A 19,650-nucleotide genomic window follows, 5' to 3' on the forward strand; every position below is an offset into this window, starting at 1 on the left:
TTGCGGTATCAGTGGTAGGCCATGTCTGGTGCTGGTCTTACTGCTGTTTCTTTTTTGGCAGTAGTAACCTACTCCCTTTATTCAGGGGGTGGAAACATTTAAGTCTATACTTTTTAGTAACTTTACACTCAGATTTTGTGAATAGCCAAAAGTAGAAAAGATACTCAAAGGTGTAAGAGTAAACTTACATGTTTAAATTACTCACAACTGCAAGATACCTTTGTGAATAGCACTGTATGATTCACTTGTTCTGCCTACTGAGAAATCATACCGATTGATATACAAACTAAAGGAAATTACTGCCTTTTTTATGGTGCTTTAAGGCCACTTTCTACATCATAGGTTCCATGGTTTCTCTGTTTGCCAGGTAGGAACTGGGCCAGCTGAGACCTGCTGGCTGGCTGAGATCTCCTCTCCTGACAGTGGTCTGCGTTTAAATATATATATATGAACATTTCCAGAGTCCTGAGTGATTGTCTTTACTGCAATTTTGTGAGTATTTGCCACCAGCAGACACCAGACCACAATATCAGGAAAGAATCAAGATGAACATACATGTGAACTTGTCTATGATTATCTCAGTGTGAACTTTAAGTAACGTATTGTTCAGGCTAGGTAGTTATCAGTGATTATTGGAACTTTGAAAGCCCTCATTTACTGTCTGAACTGGTTTTGAGGATATTGTTAACTTGTGCTTTGGAAACCACCATGAGCGTCACCAACGTTGACTTACACCTGAGTGAAGAGCATTGCGCTTTGTTTTCTACAGAAGAACCCTCAGCCCTCGCGTGCAGACTCATGGGAGTGGTATGTATCTGGCCAGGCTGAGACTAATGGTTCACATTCTGTTTGTCGCAGGTCGAGGAGAGCGCTTGCCGACTTGCTGATTAAATATGGTGAATATAATCCCCACAGGGAACCTTTAGCTTAAAGAATTTGAATTAAGTTTCAAGCTTCATGCTTTGTATTTATGTTATTTGGTATTTTATGTATGTTCATGATTAGCTTTCTCTTGTTTTGTTTTGTTGCATGGGTTCTCCACATTCATTATTTTCGCTCATTAAATAATTTGAGGGAGCTGTTCCATTTTTGTGTTATTTTATGCATTGCATTGTTGTGGAAAGAAGGGGGATGAGTTGTAAATTGCTGGCTTTATTTACGGTGCTTTAAGGAACCTTCTACATCGTAGGCTCCATGTTTCTCTGTTTGTCTGGAAGCTGCTGCACCAGTTGAGACCTGCTGGCTGGGAGCCACTCGACTCATGGTGGGCTGGATTTTAATAAACATAACAAGAGTTCCAGTGTCCTGAGTGGTTGTCTTTATTACACAAACCATTGACTTGATGCACAATTATGTTACAAGATGATCCTATCCATAACAAACACTACGTTTCGATCCACTTTTGCTACTGTCAATCTAGATCTTCAGTCCCACTGATTAAATTAAGATGAACTAGGACTCGACTGTCTCAATAATTGGCAGCATGGAACTGGATTACAGTGTCAATGACTACATCTGCTCATTTGGTAAAGTTAAGCAAGAAATTAAATCGAATAATAAATGGACAGACACAATGCTTGGTCTATAGGTAACCTGTGCTTGGCACATACTCTGTGAAGAAAGATTTGCTTTCTTGCAAAAATGCTGCAATATATACATCCTGAGTTGGGAGCTACACCCCTAGCTATTGTCCTGTGCAGCACACACATGCCTCCCTACCCTCCTCCTGCATTCCAAAGCAGATGCTCAGTAATGAGGAACATTATGCTACCAAGTAAAGATGAAAATATCAGAGACCACCAGATCCAAGAGCCCTCAATGGTTGTGATTATGGGATTCCTGGATTGAAATTTAACTCATAAGAGGAAACCCTTATTTCTTACATGAGACATAACACTAGTCCATACTTATGCGGTGTGAGGCTACATTGTTTCATATCTATTACCCTATTATAATCCCTTCAACTGTGAGGTTGGCCATGTATGAGGCTACCTCTCAAACTGAAAGAATCCCTGAAAAACGATTGCACCATTGGGATGACAAAGAATTATAGAGCCATCAAAGTGGCCAATAAAGTCTTGGGAGCACAGAGGTGACTAGGTGCATCAATCCATTAAAGTCAAAGGGCCAATCAGCTGGCCATGAGTGAAGGTCTACGGAATCCTGGACTCTGATAAGAAGTGAAAGTTCATAAATGTCTGATCATTGATTTGGTCAGGAATGAGAGGACATTACTTCCATTTGGCTCATTAGATATAGTCAAAGTGAGAGCGCACAAAAGTATATCTGACAATTAAGCTGGCCATGACTAAGACTAAGTAAAGAATAAGTGCCCAGTAGTGGCAGTCCATTAATTTATGTGAAATTATTGAAACTAGTCAGAAACTGGAGTTCACTGAGGATCCCCAAAAGTTAGACTAGCATCCTAAGCGTATGACTTACCCCAGTGACTGATTGAAGTAACATTGCTATTCTATTTATTTTTGTTAGAATATCACACTTTGTAGAAAAAATTGTAAATATTGTCATGTAGAGAAAAACATACATGCCAGCACTCCCTATTTACACAGGAGCCTCCCAATTTTCAAACACAAACTAGCAATATTTAGCATTCTCCTACTTAAAACTTTTTGTTATTCTAATGCAAGTGAATGAGAAAACTAATCTTTCCCACTTTTTCCCTATATAGGGGTCGATTCCGATCCGGTAAAATCCCCGTCCGTACGAATCGTATCTGGAGCCGTTTCCGTACGACTCGTACGGACGCCGTACGACCGGACGATTCCGATCGGCCGACCCGGACGCGATTCGTACGGTACACGTCGATTCGTACGGAAAAGCGCACGATCACCTACACACCGTACGGCGCGTACCCCCCATGATCGCAGGGGTACGCGCCGTACCCCTGTGATCATGCGGGGTACGTGCCGTACACCCAGCGTACATGGGGTACGTGCCGTACACCCACCGTACATGGGGTACGGTGCGTACCCCATGTACGCTGGGTGTACGGCACGTACCCCGCATGATCACAGGGGTACGGCGCGTACCCCTGCGATCATGGGGGGTACATTCCGTACCTGTTTCGGCGCGAACTCTGCGTTTACGACTGTTTTCGGCTCCCGTAGGAAAAGGGTCGTACGGCGCGTACCCGACACGAATCGTACTTGCTGGGTCGTAAAAACCAGCCGCGAACCGTAGTGATGTCGCGTACAGCCGGTTCCGAGTGAGACTCGTACGGAGATTTGAGTCGTACGGAGTCCTGTACGACTCGTACGGAGTTTGGCACCTGGTACGGATCGTACTTCGTCGTACGTACGGGACGTCTACGGGTACGATTCGTATGGGGAAAAAACTCTCCGTACGACGATTCGGAGCGCATTTTACCGGATCGGAATCGACCCCATAGTCTCTTAACTGTATCTAGGATGCTGAGATTCCAAAAATGTGGAAACGAGGCCACTGATGGTGCTCAGAAAATCCCTGGTCACTTTCTTTGATGGCCAGTGGCACAGGAAGTGAAACTATGAGAAGGTATTGCAGATAGTGGTGTCATGCATTTGTTTACTGTTGCTTTGGAGCTCATTTAGCCACCAAAGTCATTCCTTTCATCATCTGCTTTGATTGGCAGCACCTGCTGAGAGGCAAGGCCCAGATAACCAAAAAACAACATCCTTGAAAGACTCATGGCCAATCATTTCTAGAGCATATGAGAGTGGGAGGTTCCCTCCTGTTGAAACAATGTCATTATAACAAAGGCTGACAATATTAAAAAGTCTGTAAAACAAAAGGAAGATTGACAAAGCCAGCATGTTTAGCTTGCCTGTAATATGCATAATTAGCACATGGTGGCGCCATTTTTCCTTGCATGTGAAATTGGAAAATTACACTACCTTGTTCATCTGCGACATAATGTCAGTGGCAGTGAATGCCGTTGTCTTCTAGAATGGTCTCCTCACCACTAGCAGCAACAGCTTTCTGTAGCATGGTGATGAAAAGGACTCCAGAGAATGACGAGGTGACGATACTAGAAGGTAGCTGTTTCATTTTACAACATAGGAAGGGACTCAGAAACACCAATGTTTTGATTCATGCTCATTTGAATTTAAATTTGAATTTAAAAGTATTTATTGAGCGCACGATTATCAGGCGGTTTCTTGGCGCTAGGGGGCAGGCCACATAGAGGGTAGAAGGAAGGAAGCTAGGGTGAAAAAGAATGTAAAAACTGGAAAGCTTTGAGCACTCTTTGGAACTCCAGATAAGTTACTGTTGACCTAATGGTAAGAGGAAGGGAGTTCCAGAAGGCGGGGGCAAGCACTGAGAACTTCGCGCCCCCCGATTTGATCTTCCTCAACCGGGGGACCGACAGGAGAGATAGGGAAGAGGAGCGCAATTGTCTGCTGGGAATGTAAGCCTTGACTTTGGAGTTAATGAAGGCTGGAGCCGTCCCAGCGAGAGCCTGGAAAGTCATGCATCCCATCTTAAAGAGGGCGCGTTCTCTAATGGGGAGCCAGTGGAGGGATCTAAGAAGCGGAGTGACATGATGTGATTTAGAAAGACCATAGGCTAAATGGGCGGCTTGATTTTGGACAAGTTGGAGACGCCGTAGGACGTAAGCGGGGACCCCATTATACAAAATGTTGCCATAGTCCAAACGTGAAAGGACCATGGCCATAAGAATGAGTTTAAGAGCTGAAAAGGAAAAAAAACGTGAAATCTTTCGAATAGTGCGTAGGGCAAAGAAACAAGAGGAGACCACCGTGCTGATCTGGGAATGTAAGGTGAGGTGTTGATTGAGTGTAATCCCTAGTGTTTTAACGGAAGGGGAAGGTGAGGGGGGAGGACCAAGGGACAGGGGCCAGAAAGCAGGGGACCAAGGGCTGGAGTTGCCACCTGTAAGAACCAGCTCGGTTTTATCAGGGTTGAGTTTAAGGTGGTTAAAGTTCATCCAATCCCTGATAAAAGTCATGACAGATTGAAAATTGTGAATGGAGTGGGGGGAATCAGAGAGATTCAAAAATGAGCTGGAGGTCATCGGCGTAGTTGAACACTGTGACCCCCATCGACTGTAAAGCAAAAATAAGAGGAAAAATATATAAATTAAACAAGAGAGGGGAAAGGGAAGAGCCCTGCGGGACGCCACACTGCACCTTGTGTAAGGGGGCAGAAAAATTGGCCAGGTGGACGGCTTGTGTTCGATCCTTCAAAAAGGAGGTGATCCAAGCCAGAGCCGAGCCCCCGATGCCCGCCGCCTCGACACGGGAGAGAAGGATGGTGTGGTCCACCGTGTCAAAGGCGGCGGACAAATCGAGGAGAACAAGGGCCTGAGGTGAATTGACATCCATCCCCTCTCTAAGCGTGTCCAGAACCGAGACGACCACTTTTTCGGTGGAACGTAGCGGGCAAAACGCCTGGCACGGTGCAAGGCAGCCGCTGTCCTCAATGTCCTGAGCATGTGTCCTCGTGCTGCGCGCATGAGGACACATGCTCAGGTCAGAATGATTCAATTAAACATGTCTAGGCCTTTTTGGCAGCCCCCATCTAAATTACTGAAGTTATATCTGCAAAGAACAATGAGTATTTATTAACCCTGGGCGGTGAACTCCGCTCACGGAGTTTGAGGAGTTTTCTGCACTCCGCTTTACATGGAGCTGACAGAGTTCTGAAAAGCTCCGTTCTGAGTTCTTTCCCTCGCTCACGTTTGTCAATGTCAAGTTGGCAACCGCGAGCGAGGAAAATCAACCTCCTGGTGAGATTTTTCCTAATTTCCGATCGTCAACATCAAGTTGGCGAGCATGTAAAATCAACCTCGAGATTTCTCAATGCAAGGGGTCAGGTTTCTCATTGTGAGTGGTGGCGTATGCTCGCGACCGCTCGTGTTGAGAAACAGCCTGGTTGCATTGAGAAAGTTGCCGCTCAAGTAAAAATCTACTTGAACGGCAGAAAAGGAAAGCAGGGACCCCTTGCACTGTGCATGGTGCCGTTCGCAATGACTGCACAGTATGGACAAGTATCCGGCACTGTGCAATCACCACAAACTGTATTTTTCTATCGTGCTCCGCCGCTTGCAGAGCTCCGCGTAGTGTGGCAGAGTTTTTTTGCACTTCTCAGAGTTCCGCATAGTGCAACACCGCTAACTCCCCCACAGGGTTAGTGTTTATGGCCCGCAAGTATGTTAAATAATTTTTTGTTAATAGCTTTTGTTTAAATATATTTTTTGTAATGCTCAATATGCTCCTTGTTAAGTTGAAATTCTGTTTTTAGGGCTGGCCTTATTTTGGGCTTCTTTTCATATGGCTTGTGCTTTTTTATGCTATTTGCCAGGGGAATTGAGAATGTTTAGATTGTGTGCTCTTGCTGTGAATTCTTGCACTGTCCTGGAACTGTTTGAACTGTTTATGTTAGCCTTTAGCTGTAGTTGAAAAATAAAGGTGTATTCCTTGAGTACAGCCATATTTTGGATGTTCCATTCTTTGGGTGGTGCCTGCATGCAGCAAGACTGCACAGGCAAAACATTGGCAACATGTAGAGGGAACGGTGAGATGAGGTTCATTTTAAGGTGTGAAGAGCCATACTTTGAAACTGGTGAATGGATCCCAGAGGCTGGCAGATGCCACAACAAGTCCCAGAAGCATGTCGTGGATTCACTACAGTTTTTGTTCCTGGGGCTGAATCGTCTGTGGGCCAGGAGTACATCAATGCACATGGCTACTACAGTAACCAATCAACTGCAATCCTATCCTTCCAGGATGATACCCATCCAGTCCCTTAGTAAAAGATCATAATCTTGCCAAAGTTTGGAACAGAGGCAAAGGCTGTCCTCAAAGACGTTCTAAAATGGAGAATTTAGATTACTACTACAAGATGGCTTCCTTCAGGCTACCCAGGATTGTTTCACAGACGCTTCCTCTGATATCCTTTGTCCGTGCTCCTCTTCTGGTAATTGGCAGCTCCAACTGTCCTCCAGTGGGTGGATGTGCTCATGTTCAGTAATGCATGCGCCTCCTGCAGGTTGGAAAGAGAAAGAAAGAGAAGCTAATTGAAGATGTTTAGATATCACCATGTTAATATGGAACCTCTTGGAATGTTTGTGTAATGGTCCAGAGTTACGAGGAAGCCCAAAAACAGAGTAGAAGAAGGATGGTTTCTAGTCCTTAAGAGATTTTGGGGCACATGTACAAGCCCCTATTGCCACAGGAATGTGACTTTTAATGACATTGTGGTGGCGATAGGGGCTTCGCCTTATTTAAAAGGCAAAGTTCTGCCACTTAACGTGGCTTAATGCCGCCTTTTAAATAAGGCACCCTTTCATGCTATACTTAGCGTGAAAGCGAAGGGAAATGGGTGTTGCGGTGAGTGTTATTCTGCAACACCCATTGATTTTGAGTATGCCCCCTATTTACAAGGGGGGCATAAATAGGAGGCAGCACTAAAATTAAGACCGGGGAAAACCTGCTCTTAAAATGGTGAAACGAGGAGAAATGCGTTATTTCTCCTTATTTTGCCTGTTTCTATGTGTGCTGCATTGTGCAGCACACTTAGAAACAGTAGAACGCCATGAATGATTATTTATGTGCAGGAAGGTGTCCTTTCCTGCATATAAACAATCATTTAAAAAAAATGACGATTTGCATTGTGCTGCACACCAATAATTTTCAAATCAACATTTGTGATTGTTTATGTGCAGGAAAGGCGACTTTCTGCACGTAAACAATCATTCCCTCAGGCAGGATGCTTGTGCTGGCGCTAGGCTGCTTAATTTAGCGCCATCGCTAGGGAACATGCATGGATGTGTTGTATCTTTGTAAATACGCTTCATCCCTGCGTTTTCGGAATGGCAGAGCGTGGTATTAGCAATTTGTGCTTAATGCCACGATCCGCCATTTCCTTGTAAACATGTCCAGTAGAGCCTTATTTAGAGTTATGTTGTAACTGAAAGACTACAATTTGTAGAAGAAACTCAGAGCACAGTGTAAAATCAGCCTGCTGAATTTTCTCTATAACAGAGACAGTATCAAGGAGAACATTTAGAAGGTTATTCTAATCAGTATGTGGCATTTCCTCCAGAAATTCGAGGATTTTCAGTTACCACCAAAATATAAATCAGAGAATTAATGAGTTGACTGTTTACTTTGTCAGTACAAGCTGCAAGGCTAGAATCAATTCAGAACATAACCATCACCCCCTCCCCCTTACGAGTCTCTCAAAGAATTTTGTGATCAAGTGAAATAGTAAAATTAGTTTTTTAAGACATAAACATGAGACATTATCTAAAGAATTGAGCAATTTGTGCACTTTTAATTACCTTGAATCAGTTTGTCACAACAGTAGAGGGTTTAGATACAAAAGAATATTATGAGAAGTGGAAACGTTTTAAAATAACTTTTGCTTGCAAACAGCTTCCTATAACCCGAAGTGCCACTGAGAATAAAAAGTGCTACACAAACAAATGATGGACGGAATGCTGAATAAATCATACATTCACTCCCAGTCAAGAGATCTGTTTAGACCCAGCCATATGCAAATCAGTCTTGACCCTGTGACTCATGAGAACAGTCCAGACCGAACTGCCAAGCCAGGTCCTCCCTGGACCGTAAACAAGCATCCTGGGACCGGTTTCTGGGTATTACCCTTCTTCAGCCAGGTTAGCTTGAATCCAGTGGCACAGTGAGCAAGGGACCCACGTCTGAGTATACCCATCCCACTTAGGGTGAAAAGTGCTACGCAAACAAATGATGGACGGAATGCTAAATAAATCATACATTCACCCCCAGTCAAGAGATCTGGGTTAAATCCATCATTAATTTGCTCATCATGCCACCCCAGTTTAGACCCAGCCTTATGCAAATCAGTCTTGACCCTGTGCCTCATGGGAACAGTCCAGACCAAGCTGCCAAGCCAGGTCCTCCCTGCTGGAAACAAGCATCCTAGGACCAATTTCGGGGTTTCACCCCTCATCGGCCACGATAGCTTGAATTCAGTGGCACAGTGAGTCTGAGACCATCGTCTGGGCATACCCGGCGCACTTAGGGCGAGGAAGCAAAAGACACACAATTGATGGACGGGAAGCTGAATAAATCATATATTCACCCCCTGTCAAGAGATCTGGGTTAAAACCATCGTTCTTTTGCTCACCATGCCACCCTAGTTTAGACCCAGCCATTTGCAAATTAGTCTTGACCCTTTGCCTCATGGGAACAGTCCAGACCTAACTACCAAGCTAGGTCCTCCCTGGACCGGACACAAGCATCCTGGGACCGGTTTCTGGGTATTACCGTTCATCAGCCAGGCTAGCTTGAATTAGTGGCACAGTAAGCAAGGGGGGAGAGAGGGGGAGGGGGTGGAGGGGGGAATTGTTGCTACTGCTCGAACAGCAGGTCTTGAGAAGTCTTCTGAAGATCAGCAGGAACTTGGTCTGTTGCAGGTGGATGGGGAGGGTGTTCCATGTCTTGGCGGCGAGGTGGGAGAATGATCTGCCGCCGGCGGTCGTTCGGTGAATGCGTGGAACGGTGGCGAGGGCGAGGTCGGCAGAGCGAAGCTGGCGGTTCGGGGTGTAGAAGGTGAGTCGTTTATTGAGGTATGCTGGTCCGTCGTTGTGGATTGCTTTGTGAGTGTGGGTGAGGAGCTTGAAGGTGATCCTCTTGTTGATGTGGAGCAAGTGTAGGTCTCTCAGGTGGGAAGTGATGTGGCTGTGGCGGGGACGTCGAGGAAGAGGCGTGCGGAGGCGTTCTGTATGCGTTGAAGTCTTTTCTGTAGTTTGGCCATGGTTCCCGCGTTGACGTAGTCCAGCCTGCTGCTGACGAGGGCTTGTATGACTGTCCTTCTGGTTCCAGTGGGGATCCATCTGTAGATCTTGTGGAAACATGCGGAGAGTTTTGAAGCAGGAGGAGGAGACGGCGTTGACTTGCTGGGTCACTGAAAGTGATGAGTCCAGGATGAACCCCAGGTTGCGTGCGTGGTCGGTGGGTGTCGGTGCAACTCCCAGCGCGGCCAGCCACAAGGAGTCGTCCCAGGCGAATGGGGTGGGGCTGACGATGAGGACCTCCGTCTTGTCTGAGTTCAGTTTCAGGCGACTGTTCTTCATCCATTCTGCGACGGCCTTCATTTCCCTCATGGAGGTTGGTTTTGGCGGTGGTGGGGTCCTTGGTGAGGGAGAGGATCAGCTGGGTGTAGTCGGCGTATGAGATGATGTTGAGGTCGTGTGATCGGACGATGTGGGCGAGCGGTGCCATGTGGACGTTAAAAAGGGTCAGGCTGATGGATGATCCTTGGGGTACGCCGCAGGTGATCTTGGTGGCTTTGGAGCGGAACACACCAGACCTCCTCTTCCACACCGAAATCCGCCTCAACCCCACAATGGCAATGGACATCTCCACAGCCATCCCTACTGGATACAAAATCCTGCACCAGGACTATATGCATAAACCAGTAGGAGAGCTCGCCATCATCCACAGAGACACCATCAAGTGTACCTCTTATACTGACCCAGAAGCCACTTTTATGGAACACATTCACTTCAAGCTTCAGAGTGATAGAAAAAATACTATCAAAGACACCCTTGCCTACCAGCCGCCAGGACCTCGCACCCACTTCAGTAACCTCCTCACAGACCTCAGTGCACCCCTTGCCATGGGCACCAAAGACTTCATACTCCTAGGCGATCCCAACATTCAGCTTGACGACCCCACAGATTCCAACTCTATGGTCTTGCTCAAAAGTCTACAGAATATCAGCCTCACCCAGCTCAGACATGGCCCTACCCACATCGCCAGATACAACCTGTACACAATATTATTCAGCAGCAACAAGATTAAAGTCAGCTGCATCACTTCACTCACATGGACAGACCAATCCATTGTCTGCTTCCACATAACTGGGCAAGCATCCACCCCTATGGAGTCTAGCAACACCCCAAGCAGCTGCTGGAAAAAAGTTACAGGAATGAAACAACTCACTCTAACTAACTACCCAGACCCCACCAATGACCTCATCAACAATACAAACAATTTAAACAACTGGATCACCACCTGCACAAATACACTGGCACCCCTGAAAAATAGACATTATGACCTTCACGTAAAGGAGACCAAGCAACAGGCTCTGACCCTGAGAATTAAATCTAGCTCCATCAACTCTGCAACAACCTCTCTGACTTCTTCCACAAAATATCACCAAGATCTACAGCAACTTTAAACCTCAGCCACCCTGTCCCCTCCCCCCCAATTGACCTCCCTAGCCTGTTTACCTCATCAACCAAAAACTACCAACTCACAGCATGCAACCCTCTTTCCACCCAGGACACTGCAGTGTTAATGAAGCCAGTCCACTCTGGGGCTCCTAAAGACCCCTGCCCTCACCAAATCTACAAACGATCAGTGCTGCACTCACTTCTAGCATCAACACTTCTCTCAAGATAGCCACCTTCCCAGACCGCTGGAAACATGCCAAAGTCACCACCCTCTTCAAAAAACCCTCAGTCAACCTTAAAGAACTCAGCAACTACTCAGCAACTACTGACACATCTCACTGCTCCCCTTCTCAGCCAAACTCATTGAGAAGACCATCATCAGACAAGTACTGATCACCCAGAATGGCGCAAATCCCTAGACTACTCACAATCAGGATTCTGATGCAACCACAGCACCAAAATAGCCCTCGTTGCTGCCACAGACAACATATGCACCATTCTCGACCTTGAACAGAAAGCCGCCTTTATCCTCCTCGATCTGTACACTGCTTTCGACACTGTCTCCCACCACAAACACATTTACAGACTACACACAGGAGGGATACAAGGACCAGTACTCAAATGGATAGTGTCCTTCTTCTCCGGAAATACATAGGTCAGGCTCTCGCCATTCACTTCAGATCCCAAGGACCTCATCTGCGAAATTCCACAGGGATCATCACTCAGCCCCACATTCTTCAACGTGTATGTCACTCCTCTGACAAGCATCATCAGATCCTATGGAATCAACATCATCTCCTACGCCTATGATACCCAGCTCATGTTTTTGCTCTCAGACAACACTGTGAACACCAAGACAAACTTCAAACAATGCATGACTGGCACGGCCAATTGGATGAAATATAACTGAATCAAGCTAAACACAGACAAAACTAAAGTGCTGATCTTCGGGAATAAGAGCTCACCTGGTGGCACGCCAATCTTCGACCCACACCCACCCCAACCAACTATGCTAGGAACCTAAGCCCCATCCTGGACACCAATCTCACCATGAAGCACCAGGCCAATTCTGCCAGCTCCTCATGCTTCCACATCCTCCTCATGTTACACATAACATGCGAGTGGCTCCCACTGGATACCAGACATACAATCACGCAGGCCCTAATAATCACAAGCAGATTGGACTATGATAATGGACTAATGGACTCTACGCCGGTGTCCCAACCCATCTCCTTCGCAGACTTCAATTCATCCAAAACGCCACCCCCAGACTCATCCTCGACCTACCGCGCCAAATTCACACCAGAAGCACTGCCAGTTCAAACTTCTCACATACGCATTCAAGTTACTACACAACACGGGACCTGCATACCTGAATTACTGGCTTCACTTCCACCGACCCACCAGACAACTTTGCTCAGCATCACTCGCACACACACCTGCATCCGCCAAATCCTAGAATGACCTTCCCCTACACATCAGAGCCTCCAGCTCACTTCTTAAATTCCGCAAGAAACTGAAGACCTGCCTATTCAATTAGTCGTCTGGCAGGACCATTGAGACTGCCTGCATTCAGGCACAGCCTCACCACATGCCTACGCTAAGCTACTTAGCACCTGGATAACCTCATGGTTGACAAGCAGAGCTATACAAATCCACCTTACATCACATTACATTACAATATATTACTTTAGCATTCAGCCGATACATGAAATGTATGTATTACATTGCATATTAATGATAATTAAAGAGTACTGAGATATGTGTGCAGTGTAACAATAGCAGTGCAATACATGGTTGAGGTATACTTTTCATTGTATGTGGTTCAGCGAACATGGTAAGATTTGCCAGTTAATATTTTGCATCATTTGAAGGTGGTGCTTGTTTTGCAAGTCACTGTTTGCTTTTGACCCCCTTTTTTTATTTCACTGTATGAGTTTTTTATAGGTTGGTCTCTGCACAGATAGTCATGTGATCAAGGCCCTTGGCTGGCAAAACGCGTCATGAGTTGCCGATTAAAATAAAAGTTTGTACACCCATGCAGTGCCTGAGTGAGCGTTTAGTGCTCCATTATGGATTTTATTGCCGACTTGCTCCATCTGCATTACTCTCTACCCCCGGTATGGTGCATTGAAGACCAGGACATATATTTTCTGCTGTTTGAAGCTTTATACGCCTTCACCAGCTATCATAAAGATTCCACTGCCTCTCTCAAACTGCTTCTTGACAGTCATCATTTTTTTCTCCTATACTAATATTGAATAATAGTGTCCACTTCATTAAGGGCCAGATGAAGGTCGCCCAATACCGGTTGGTAAGGGCCGAAATTACTGAATTTCGGCCGTTACAGACCGGTATTAGGCTACTGAGATGTAGGTGGCTTAAAATGCAAATTCGGTAATTTATCGATTCGGTATTTTAAGGAATCGGTAAATTACTGATTCCTTACAATACCGAATCGGTAAATTACCAAATTTGCAATGTAGGGAGCACTCAAATGAGTGCTTTTCCCATTTTAGGATTCATTATTTACCACCAACTATAAGTTGGTGGTAAATAACGAATACCTTTGAAAATGCAAATCTGTGCATTTTCAACTGTGCCATGTGGCAGACATACTGTGCCACATGTGCACACAAGCACGATTCAGGGGTGCAACAGGGTGTCAAAGTGACACCCTGGCACCCTTGAATGTGTCCCCCATTTTACCGAATGGTTATTTACCGATTCGGTAATTGCCATTCATTGGCCCATAGGAATGAATGGCAATTACCGAATCGGTAAATACCGATTCGGTAAATACTGAATCTTACCAATTCGGTAATTGTTACCGAAAAATTATCTACATCCCATTTACCTATTCTTAAATACCGAATCGGTAAAATTCGGTATTTAAGAATATGTACATTGGGATTACCTACATCTGGCCCCTAGTATAGTAACTAAAGTATATAGAAAAGGAAACTAGATCACCCATGCCGATATCAGAAAGCCATGTAAATACAAGCCCAAGGCAACCCTGGGCTGCTAGTCGCACAGCAATTGGGCAAAACGCCTCTGTAATTTAAATGGAATTTTTTCACATGTATTCAGATTTCAGATTAACATTTATTTTTCAAAGAATAGTATTTTTACTCTTCAACATTATACATCAAAATTATATATATGTCCACTTGTTTCACAAAATATTCATGGTCAAAACGTGAAGCACTTGAAAATATTAACACAACATATTTTCAATCCAAGTGAAATAGTAATAACGATTCATCAATAATTGAAATTCAAAAAACAAAAACCCAATGCATTTCGGGTACATAAAGCACCCTTCTTCAGGGGATTAAACATATACAAACAAAGTTCAATGGTCCTTGAGTGATTGGTCTCTCAAAATGCAGATTCGACAGGATCTAAAAGACAACAACATACCAAACTCTAATAAGTATTTCCATATATACAAGGTATCATCTCGCAAGAACATGCTGGAGTGAACACTGAAGAAAAGCGACCAAAGGTACACGCCACCACAAAACACCCGTGTTTCGTAAAGCAATCAATAAATGTGAGATGTAAAAGTCAGAACAGCTTATAAAAGAAAGAAAATTAAGATTTAAGGTATTTACATTCTCAGGAGTGAGAAGCAAGCTACTAGCCGTGCCATCCTAAAAAAACATGCTGGTGACAGTTTCACCTGATGGATTACTGTGCTCAACTGTTAGCCCTTAATCCAAGAAAATATTACTGCAAAGTAAAAAAATACGTACGGTCCTGTGAACAACTTTTCATTACTCTTATTGCTTGTCCAGCGGAAATATCCCTCTCTGTACCAACACCTGAACGATAAATGAGTACCAGTCTATTACCACTGCCATACGATATACAATAAATAACTGCTTAACTCTGACTACGTGACATGTCTTACCGCCACTTTTAAATGCGGGTCCACTCGCTGTTCAAAAATAGTCGCCCTGCAGCATTCTGTGTTTAAAGAAAAAACTCGTGATGAGTTGTATGTTACACGGCAACCACCCTTGCCTAAAGTCACTGTTATTTCTCCATTCGAGCACTAACCTGGCGCCTCCAACAACGGCGTCCTGAATGATTTCCCGGTGCGAGTCCGCCCTACCGATCACGTGGTGCGGAACTCGCCCGGTGTTTACTGCCTCATTAAACACAAAGAAGGGACTATCTACGCGCAACTTGGATTATCCTCATTGCTTATGGCAGTATTATTGCTTCCTGCCTTCTACATGCTGTAAACCTTAACTACGTGTGTCATGATGGTCTTCAATAAACCTATCTGAAGTTTTAATCAATTATTACTATTGTTAGAGTACTGCATCACTCTTAAGTCAAAGAAATAGTTCCAAATATGTCCTCATATATATTGTTGTACTCAAGTATATGGCAACCTCTGCCATAATATCAAAGATTCCCACTATATACATACGCTAAATATAAAAATGTCTAAGGTGACAAAATGAGTGTGAAAAGATTATTAAGTGTGAAAAAATTGAAAAATGCATGTAACCAAAAAACTAAAATGTGAAAAACATCTGAATGCCGCAGACTCATCCATTGTGCTGTTAGCTCAATCATATACAAACTGAAACGAGGATTAGGAAGAAAAAGGAAAAAGAAGAGAGCATAAATAGGTTTCAAGACTCAGTGTTCCTCCTTACAATCTGACATGCGTTCTGTTATGAAATTTAGAGAAAACACACAAGTTCGTAATGATCATTTAAACCATTCGGATTAATTGTTCCTAAAAATTTTATCCAGTGTGTTTCCCTTCTAGCTAGAAGTGTGTGCAAATCCAATCCTGGGGAGCGCTCTATACATTCTAGGACTGTGTACCTTAGTTGGGGAATTGTATGATTAGCTTCTACCCAATGTCTAGCCAATGGGGAAGTTGTGGTGCGATTCCTAATTCGGCTTTTATGCTCTACTATGCGAGTCTTTATTTTACGACTCGTACGTCCCACGTAAACTAGTCCGCAGGGACACTTGATCGCATATACAACTCCTTCTGTGTTGCAATCTGCATTATGTCTTAATTTGATATTCACCCCTGATTGCGGGTGAGGAAATTGATCACCTGTGATAACGTTACCACATTGTCCGCAGTTATAGCATTTCATCATACCCCTCTCTCTTTGTCGGGTGGTTCTTTTTTGAGGTTTCAAGAATTCCCTTAGATTCTTGGTTCTGGTATGTGCAAAAAGGGGACTGCCATGAAAGACTGTTTTAAAGTCAGGTTCATTTTCGATAAGTTCCCAGCGGTTCCTGATTGCTGTTTTAATTTGTGTTGCTTGCGTGGAATTCTTCAGAACAAATACCTCACGTTGCATGGGTATTTTTTCTTTAGTCGTTAAAAGTTCATCCCGAGTTTTTTTTGATGTGGCCTGTGTAGCTTCACTGAGTATTTTCTCTGGGTAACCTCGCTCTTTGTATTGTTGTATCTGTACAGTGATCTCTTCCTCGCTTCGTGCATCATCTGATGTTATTCTCTTGATTCGCATCATCTGCGAAATCGGAAGATGTTTTTTCAGGCTATATGGATGAGCACTCGAAAAGAGCAGTGCATTGTTCACATCTGTTGGCTTCCTGTATACAGACGTGGATAGCCCTGTTGGTGTTTTACTTATTTCAATGTCCAAAAAATGAATCTTCTGTTTTTCAATACTATGTGTAAATTGAATGCGAGGGTTCCGTTCATTCAGTTTGCAAATGCTCTCTTCCAATTCATCTCTGGTACCTGTCCAGATGACTAAAATGTCATCTATGTACCTCAAGAAAACTGCTGCATGTTTTTTCCACATCTCATTGGAAAGTATATATTGATCCTCGAAATGGGCCATGTAGGTATTAGCGTACGATGGTGCTCCGGGAAAACCCATCGCTGTTCCTGTGCGCTGTATAAAAAAGTTTTCCATCCAAACAAAGTAGTTGTTGTAGAGTGCAAAATGTAGTAATTCTAGTAGGAACACTGCTTTATCATGATCAATTTCAGAATTTAGCAATCGCCATTCTATTGCCTCCAGTCCTTCTTTGTGTGCGATAGAGGTGTATAGTGCGACTACATCAATTGTGCAGAGCCAGATGTCATTAGCAAAGAGATGTTTTTGTGATTCCAGTTTCAGTAAACAATCTGTGGTGTCTTTAACGTATGTCTTCCAGGATTGGACCAACGGTTGTAGGTAAAAGTCAAGATAGTATCCAAGAGACTCGTGGATAGATCCACACCCTGCTACTATCGGTCGAAAAGGTGGTTTCTCTATCGCACACAAAGAAGGACTGGAGGCAATAGAATGGCGATTGCTAAATTCTGAAATTGATCATGATAAAGCAGTGTTCCTACTAGAATTACTACATTTTGCACTCTACAACAACTACTTTGTTTGGATGGAAAACTTTTTTATACAGCGCACAGGAACAGCGATGGGTTTTCCCGGAGCACCATCGTACGCTAATACCTACATGGCCCATTTCGAGGATCAATATATACTTTCCAATGAGATGTGGAAAAAACATGCAGCAGTTTTCTTGAGGTACATAGATGACATTTTAGTCATCTGGACAGGTACCAGAGATGAATTGGAAGAGAGCATTTGCAAACTGAATGAACGGAACCCTCGCATTCAATTTACACATAGTATTGAAAAACAGAAGATTCATTTTTTGGACATTGAAATAAGTAAAACACCAACAGGGCTATCCACGTCTGTATACAGGAAGCCAACAGATGTGAACAATGCACTGCTCTTTTCGAGTGCTCATCCATATAGCCTGAAAAAACATCTTCCGATTTCGCAGATGATGCGAATCAAGAGAATAACATCAGATGATGCACGAAGCGAGGAAGAGATCACTGTACAGATACAACAATACAAAGAGCGAGGTTACCCAGAGAAAATACTCAGTGAAGCTACACAGGCCACATCAAAAAAAACTCGGGATGAACTTTTAACGACTAAAGAAAAAATACCCATGCAACGTGAGGTATTTGTTCTGAAGAATTCCACGCAAGCAACACAAATTAAAACAGCAATCAGGAACCGCTGGGAACTTATCGAAAATGAACCTGACTTTAAAACAGTCTTTCATGGCAGTCCCCTTTTTGCACATACCAGAACCAAGAATCTAAGGGAATTCTTGAAACCTCAAAAAAGAACCACCCGACAAAGAGAGAGGGGTATGATGAAATGCTATAACTGCGGACAATGTGGTAACGTTATCACAGGTGATCAATTTCCTCACCCGCAATCAGGGGTGAATATCAAATTAAGACATAATGCAGATTGCAACACAGAAGGAGTTGTATATGCGATCAAGTGTCCCTGCGGACTAGTTTACGTGGGACGTACGAGTCGTAAAATAAAGACTCGCATAGTAGAGCATAAAAGCCGAATTAGGAATCGCACCACAACTTCCCCATTGGCTAGACATTGGGTAGAAGCTAATCATACAATTCCCCAACTAAGGTACACAGTCCTAGAATGTATAGAGCGCTCCCCAGGATTGGATTTGCACACACTTCTAGCTAGAAGGGAAACACACTGGACATTTTTTTTAGGAACAATTAATCCGAATGGTTTAAATGATCATTACGAACTTGTGTGTTTTCTCTAAATTTCATAACAGAACGCATGTCAGATTGTAAGGAGGAACACTGAGTCTTGAAACCTATTTATGCTCTCTTCTTTTTCCTTTTTCTTCCTAATCCTCGTTTCAGTTTGTATATGATTGAGCTAACAGCACAATGGATGAGTCTGCGGCATTCAGATGTTTTTCACATTTTAGTTTTTTGGTTACATGCATTTTTCAATTTTTTCACACTTAATAATCTTTTCACACTCATTTTGTCACCTTAGACATTTTTATATTTAGCGTATGTATATAGTGGGAATCTTTGATATTATGGCAGAGGTTGCCATATACTTGAGTACAACAATATATATGAGGACATATTTGGAACTATTTCTTTGACTTAAGAGTGATGCAGTACTCTAACAATAGTAATAATTGATTAAAACTTCAGATAGGTTTATTGAAGACCATCATGACACACGTAGTTAAGGTTTACAGCATGTAGAAGGCAGGAAGCAACAATACTGCCATAAGCAATGAGGATAATCCAAGTTGCGCGTAGATAGTCCCTTCTTTGTGTTTAATGAGGCAGTAAACACCGGGCGAGTTCCGCACCACGTGATCGGTAGGGCGGACTCGCACCGGGAAATCATTCAGGACGCCGTTGTTGGAGGCGCCAGGTTAGTGCTCGAATGGAGAAATAACAGTGACTTTAGGCAAGGGTGGTTGCCGTGTAACATACAACTCATCACGAGTTTTTTCTTTAAACACAGAATGCTGCAGGGCGACTATTTTTGAACAGCGAGTGGACCCGCATTTAAAAGTGGCGGTAAGACATGTCACGTAGTCAGAGTTAAGCAGTTATTTATTGTATA

At 43.8% G+C, this 19,650-nt stretch overlaps 1 protein-coding gene across 2 annotated transcripts in view; it reads right to left on the bottom strand.

Moving 5' to 3' along the window:
- Positions 1 to 3,117: 3,117 nt before the first annotated feature.
- The window catches only part of TNFRSF18 (TNF receptor superfamily member 18), a 186,793-nt gene continuing 170,260 nt past the window's right edge, over positions 3,118 to 19,650 (bottom strand). For both annotated transcript variants that reach the window (XM_078642369.1, XM_078642370.1), the window contains one exon: positions 3,118 to 7,005. In XM_078642369.1, the coding sequence (XP_078498495.1) occupies positions 6,875 to 7,005 (131 nt within the window). In that variant the 3' untranslated portion in view covers positions 3,118 to 6,874. The remainder of the gene's footprint in view (positions 7,006 to 19,650) is intronic.

This window comes from Lissotriton helveticus, chromosome 5_1 (assembly GCF_964261635.1).
Source record: "Lissotriton helveticus chromosome 5_1, aLisHel1.1, whole genome shotgun sequence".
Lineage (NCBI taxonomy): Eukaryota > Metazoa > Chordata > Amphibia > Caudata > Salamandridae > Lissotriton > Lissotriton helveticus.